The 7,373-nt window shown below is 29.7% G+C and overlaps 1 protein-coding gene across 1 annotated transcript; it reads right to left on the reverse strand.

Moving 5' to 3' along the window:
* Window positions 1-6,066: 6,066 nt before the first annotated feature.
* LOC145165311 (disease resistance response protein 206-like) lies at window positions 6,067-6,918 on the reverse strand. Its single transcript, XM_079084026.1, has one exon. The coding sequence runs from the start codon at window positions 6,805-6,807 to the stop codon at window positions 6,253-6,255; it is 555 nt and encodes a 184-aa protein (XP_078940152.1). The 5' UTR covers window positions 6,808-6,918; the 3' UTR covers window positions 6,067-6,252.
* Window positions 6,919-7,373: the final 455 nt, after the last annotated feature.

Consider the following 7,373-nt stretch of genomic DNA (forward strand, 5'->3'; position numbering starts at 1 on the left):
AAATCAAGATATGATTTATTAGCAAAACTTTAATGATACTATCTATTAAATCTTTTGATACAAAGGGCAAAACTGGAAAGATACCTGCTGCCCTTGTAATGCAAAAGTAGAGAAGCATATCCCTCAAGTTCTTGGGTCTCAGCTATCAAATTTTTATGTGCAGTCCAAACACGTGCAACCCCATTCGATCTGCTTTCGATCCATTCTTCTTCCCCTTGATTGGACCGCCGATGACGAACAATGTAATAAGGAGGGGCTCGCCAAAGATCGATTCCTACCCTCGTTCATAATCTCCAGCCACTGCCGGAGCTCCATCGACCGCATCTACTTCACCCTCCTTAATCTGTGGTTGCTAGAGATGAGATCAAGAAGGCCTAGGGCAGATCATCGAAGATTGATGCCAACTTACCTCGCGAGCTGCTTCTGCTTATTTGTCGACGAAGATCCCGTCGATTGTCCCCATCGATTGACTGATCCCTTAGCTCGATCTAACGAGCGGTTGAAGAGGAATGGGTACATTCAGATTCAAAAAACGATTTCAATTATTGATGGGGATCGGTGGAAGTGGTGAGGCGTTGTTGTAAATCGAGGTGGTGTACGTCGATGGAAGTTTTTTTTATGGTGGAATAGGGTTTTTGATAGTGAACGGCCGTGTATATAAGAATGAGAAGAAATTAGGTCAAAGTCAAAATAACTAGCTTAATTATAGGAAGTATTTGTGGAAGTTTTTTATAAAATTACTTTATTACCCTTATTTATTTATTTAATTATTTAATTTTTTATTTAATTTTGATTGGTCCATATTCATGCATACAATAACACAATAATTAGTTTAAACACCTGAACCTAGCTCTCTCTCTCTCTCTCTCTCTATATATATATATATATATATATATATATATATATATATATATATATATATATATATATATATATATATATATATATATATATATGTATATCCCCTATACTAATAAATAAAACCATTTTTGCCACGTAGCGATCAATCAGCCTCCCTAATCGATTTTTTCCACTCATTTTTCTAAGTGAATTCCCGAAATTACCATTTGGTCAATTCTACTCATCCCTCAGCAAAATCAGGAACATGATCTTCACCTATTTAAAATCCAAAAATCAGGGATTTGAATCGGTGCTTTACTTATCTTCCGGTCTTCATTCTCTTCCTGATTTTCTGCCTTGTTTCCTTATCTGATCCCTGATTTTTTGAATTCAACACTTGTTAATCTGTTTTGAAATCACGATAATTTTTTTTTACAAATAAGGAACGTAATCTATCCAAAATTGAAATCAGTGGAGTAGGGCTTCTATGGTAAGATTCGGTTAATACTTGTCCCATTCGAACCCTCGATCCGATCAATGGTTAATGGTAATCCTTATTCTTCTTCTCTGGATTCAAGGTGATGTCTAGGTTGTGAAGCTATGGCGCCGTCTCCACCCTCCCAGCTCCGACAATGCAGTTTGAAATTTAGGTTTGTCTTTCTACCCTTCCCCTTGACGTTTCCGGGTGGGATGAAATTGAAGTCTTTTCAGTATTTTTTTGTGGATGAAATTAAAGTATTTTCAGTATTTTATTTGCTAAGATTACGATTTTGGACTCTGAATTTTTCCATTTACAGACCAGAAGCATTTTAGCACATTCTATCCTCATTCCTCTTCCCGGTTGAGCTTTCTGTCAAAGATATGGTCAAAAACTGGGTCAACTATTTTTAAAATTTGATAAAGTTATATTTTTAACTCAAATGGGATTATTTTTTCCTGTTTTAGTTTGTTAAAATTTCATCTGTGCACTATTTTTTAGGTGATTTCCACCTGGATTGTAGGTTTCAACTAGAGTTGCGAAATTATCTTTCACTTAGGAGACATAATTAAGATTTCAATTTTTATAAAGAGAGGTAATTCTTATATTTTCTCTGTGGTTTGTTTTGATTAGGGTTGTTAGTCTTATTTTCATAAGTAATAAGTATGATGGGAACAATAGCCGTGATGCAAATAAGCCAGCTCTTTTGCAACTCAGTTGAATAAATTCAGTAGGTTTATTTCTTAGAAGATGATTATGAGTCAGAACCTTGTGAATCTCTCTGATTTCAATTAGCTACGATTGTTGAAAAATCATTTCGTTACTGATTCAAATTTCAAGATTGCAGCCCTCAATTTAAGGTATGCCCGCTAAAAAATCTACATATTTTTCGATTCCATTTAATTCCACCCTTAAAATCATGCATTACAAGTGACCGAGCTAATTGCCATCGTGATACTTCAAATGGGTATATTGTTAATTTTTGGTGATCAAATGCCTGTTATCAAGGAAATTCTTTCTTCAATCCTTACAGTTTTCTATCTTTCAAAGTTTACCCAATTTTTAGTTTCATTATGATTCCATATTTATAGTTATACAAAGAATATGAAATCTGAATTCATGACAACATATCTGAAATTGATGGAAAAGAAATGATAAGGAATGAAAACAAATGATTTCTCTGTCAATTTCCAAGTTGGATTGTGGTTTCTTTAGTTTCATACTTACAATTGGCAGCCAAAAATAAAGCTATCATCTTTTTCTTTAAACTCAAAGTGACCAGTATCACTCGGTTTATAGCTTGGAGTATACGATTGACCTCTGATTCTGGATTTTTAATTAAACAGGTAGGAAGAATGGCTTGTCAGTTTGCTAAGCCTTTTATATAACCTATATCTTTTAAATCCATTTATATAAAACTGACATTATATATTTCTTTTCATTTCACCTTAGCTATCAGCTTACAAGAAGCCTGTTGTGGAAATATTAGATGATAGGTACATTTTTCCATTTTTTTTAAAAATATTTTATGATCTGATACAATCAATGTATTTGATGTAATTTTCGTTTTCGGTATTCAAGAAGTTATATTCTACTACCCTTGAAGGTGAACCACACAATCTCCTCTAATAAATTGGATATTTATCACTTAACATACTTTTTTTGTTACGATTCTATGCATATTTCCATTTATTTACCATTTTACCATTGGCTTCTGAGTTGACAAGGATGACCAAGATTTAGTTGAAGTTATTTATAGAGTTATGACTTGTCTTACTCTTCAGGCATACCTTTCATCAACTATCATGAACTTTTATATACCGTAAATTTATCATTTCATCTTTTAACAATTAAAAAAAAGTATTTTACATATATACCCTTCAAAAATATGTCCTAGCCTACATGACTTGCTTTTTTTTGGCTAGATATCTTCAACAGATGACATCATCAGAAAACATATACGCAAATTTGCATTTTTTTTCAATACATATTTATTACCAAACATATAAACATTTTTTTTGCAAAACCAACTCATTCTTATACTTACATTAAATTAGGAATGTTCATTTATTTAAACTTTTGAGAATAAAATATTTTTAAATATCTAGAAATCGGAGAATTTCAAGTGATTTATACACCGGTTTCAAAATCTTAAGAACCGATATAATCAATTTCACTTCCAAGATTAGTGTGTTCTAAAAACCAATTAAAATACAAAAATAATATATTAAGATCAAGACAAGCTTAGAAGTCAGAAGTCCTGTTCGTCCATTATTTTATTTTCTATTTATTAGGTTTTATTGGTAACCAATTAATTTTGATAACAATGTAACCTAACTCATTTAGTTTTTATTATAAAAGTAATTATGTTGTTCATTCTTGAAAGAAATGTGTTTGTTTAAAACAGCAATGTCAAAATTGAAATTTTTTCACAATATGCTTTTTGGTTTATTATTTGGATATGATAGTTGATAGGAATTGAGGGGAAGGGTTTATTGTCGGTTTTGAATTTGACTTTGGAGACCCTACATTATAAGATACATGGTTAACAAAATTTTTATGTGTAAATGGTTTTCTATTTTAATTAGTAAGAATTTATTATATTTGTTAAATATAAGGAAGACCAATATGGATAAACAAAAGGGGTTTACATTTACATGAGAGCAGTAAAGAATTTCAAAAACAATAAAAGTTAAAATTAATAAACATAAGGGGTTTACATTTACATGAGAGCAGTAAAGAATTTTTTAAATTTATTGTGTTTTGTTAATTTATTTTTATTACGTTTTTGTTATATTAAAATTTTCGTATATCAATGCTATTTGCATGATTGATTGTCTTTTTTTACACTCTATTCAAATTTATATCCCTTCTATCAAAATCATTAACTTAATTTAATAAAATTTTAATAAAAATTTGATGTTTCATAATTATTTTTAATCATCAATATTATTTTTTTTTTATTACCCGTGGTTTCCACGGGTTTTAACCTACTATATATATATATATATATATATATATATATATATATATATATATATATATATATATATATATATATATATATATCCGGTAAGAAATTTTTTCTGGTAGGAAGGTAAAAAGTTTTTTTTTTCTACATATTTTTTTGGTGAAAAAAACAAATGAATAAATAGATGAATAAAAAATAACATGATTCACAAAAATAAATTCCCAAAAAAACATCTAGATAATTCATTTTTACAATGAGCTCATATGGTTTAAGGTAAATAATTATATTTTTTAATTATTTTTTATTCATTAACTCCTACAAATTAATATAACACTTCTCAATTACCTAATATTCTTATTTCTTTATGTATAATACTAAAATAATAATATATTACCAATTTTAGAAAAAAAATAGAATTTTGTTAAACATTATTGTTATTTAATTGTTAAAAGTAAAAGACATATATTTGGCACAAAATAACATTAAAACTAAAGATCATAGTCTAAAATTGTGTTGGTTAGATAGATTTTTAAATATTGGCGTCGACTCATCATCAGTGGCAGAGCCATAAATTTTGATAAATGGATACAAATATTGTCAAGATTCAAGATATTAATGCAAAAAATTTCTTAATATTTAAAGTCATAAATAAAAAAAACATATAATTTAAGCAAAAGTTACAACTGAATCATCCTAGTCGTCATGTCTTGAAATCAATCAATGATATCGTCATCAAGAATCTGTAGAAACAAATCATTCTTAATGAAGTGTGACTAAAAAATCGTTTAAAACTTGATCATCTATGTGATTCCGCAATTTATTCTCACTACGCTTGTTGTAGCAACCAGAAAAGATATATTTTACGTAGTTTTTCTATCACAATCATTAAAACATGGTACAATCCCTTTGTCTGTGGGTACAATAATATAACACATATTTACAAATAATTATATATAAGACATTTTTTTGGGATTATGTAGTACCCCACCGTCTCATGTAGCTTCGCCATTGCTCAATCATTCAACATAAAGCATGAAATAATGGAACCCACCTTGTTGAATTGCTTTGCATGACATCTTTAATCAGTATGGGAAGAAGCACCCATAGCTAATTGTTTTTGCTATCAAGGCCTTGAAGATTTTAGTTATTTTTTACCGGGCTTTTATAACTGACATAATATATGTTGCACTAAACTCTTTCTGCCTATGGGGACATGTCAATGTTTCCACTTGCATACTAATAAGTGGTTCCATTCAAATTCCACAAAGAGCCGGGTTTGAATTGTTTAAGTTTTGGCTAGCTATCTTGGTAATTAATAAGATTTACTCTTCGAAATCTACTCTAATAAATGAAATTTTTTTTTTGTCACTTGTCATACTCTTATTCAAATTACCAAATGTCATTTTTGGTTATTTTGAATTAATTTTTATTCCACATGTCATTTTATAGTTTTTCTATTTTATTAAATTCAACATAGTATTTAAATACAATAATAAATGCATATTAGTTTTCTTAACGAACTTTCCTTTTAATTTCAAAATTGCTTCATTAATTTCATTTATTTATTTATCTGAATTATTTGTTAAATTTAAAGAAAAAAACACTTTAATTTTTATAATTCAATATTTTTTCATTTTTGTTATAAATTCAAACTTTTTAGATGTTTAGAATTTTATATTTAGTTTTTTCTTTTAAACAAATTCATGTAATATATGAGTCTCGTACCTAGTATCTTATTATTTAAAGCCAAAAATCCAAAATATTAAGGAGGTCGATATATCGTAGCAATTAATCTTGAATAACTTATATATGCATTCAAACAAAATTATGTATGTAATTCAAACATCTTACACGACCATTTTAAACTCATGAAAAAAAAAAGACTATTTTATTGCAGCACGCTTTGATAAACCCAGACTTTTATTACAGTCGGCAGATAATTTACTCTGTATGATGAGTGTGATCACCAACATTCATAAAACTTGATATCAACACGAAGCCTGAAGTACACATCCCCTTCGTAAGAATCAGTCATAATAGTTGCAATTCCCCGATGCATGAAGAAATCTCCAGTCCCACCAACCACCGATATATCCCTACTCTTCACCATAATCGGATCAGCCCCAATGAAGTTTATGGTTCCTTTATGTTGTGCACTATTCAACACAAAGGAAAACCCTAGCCAAGCAGTAAATGTGTTCTTGGTGTCATAAAAATACATCCCTTGAGCCCGACCTACTGGAACAGAATGAAAATTGTTATCTAATGTGATTGGATCGTCAAAAACTGCTATATTCCCAAAATGAAACTTGTCTGCTAATATTGTGAGGTTTCCCCATTGGGGTGCGCCTACAATAGCAGAAGTTGCATTAGCAGCATTCTGGCCATTATAGATAACGTCATGAAAATATAAAACTAAGTTTTTGCATGGATAGTGTTGTCTTTTTATGCCTGGATATGCTGATATTCCTAAAAAGAAGAAGAAGAAGAAGAAAACAAAAAAGTACGGTGTTTTCATCTATAATTGAGGTCTTGAAATTCAACTAGACAGAAAAATGAGAGATATAGAAGAGGTTTGTGGGTTCTCGATCTATAAGTTCTCCTCCTTATATAGGGTGGTTCATGGATAATCTAATAGTGGATTATACATCTTACCAGTTGCAATATAAATGATTAAATTCTAAGTATTAAGTCATTATATCATGTTATTATATTCTGTGCATATGGTAAAATAAAGTTATTAAATCTATATAGCAAGTTGACATAACATCATTGATAATGATTGTACTTTATCTATTCTCGTCACGTGAGTAAAGTAATATAATCTCATATATAGTGTTCCGTATAGTATGTCCAATAGTTGAAAAGTGGAATTAAATGAAGCCCTGAAATGAAACTGACATGCTTCCTTGACCATCGTTGCTATGTGTTTTTTTTGGCATGCTTCATTTTTTTTAACCACAAATATTATATTAAGCAACAAGATGGAAGGATAAAAGCACATTCTTTGCACTTCATTTAAAGTCGCACGATCTGAACAAATGATCCACTCTGAAACTCTAATAGAAGATGAAAAATCAATAT

This window comes from Lactuca virosa, chromosome 3 (assembly GCF_052849685.1).
Source record: "Lactuca virosa cultivar CGN04683 chromosome 3, Lactuca_virosa_CGN04683_v6, whole genome shotgun sequence".
Classification (NCBI taxonomy): Eukaryota; Viridiplantae; Streptophyta; class Magnoliopsida; order Asterales; family Asteraceae; genus Lactuca; species Lactuca virosa.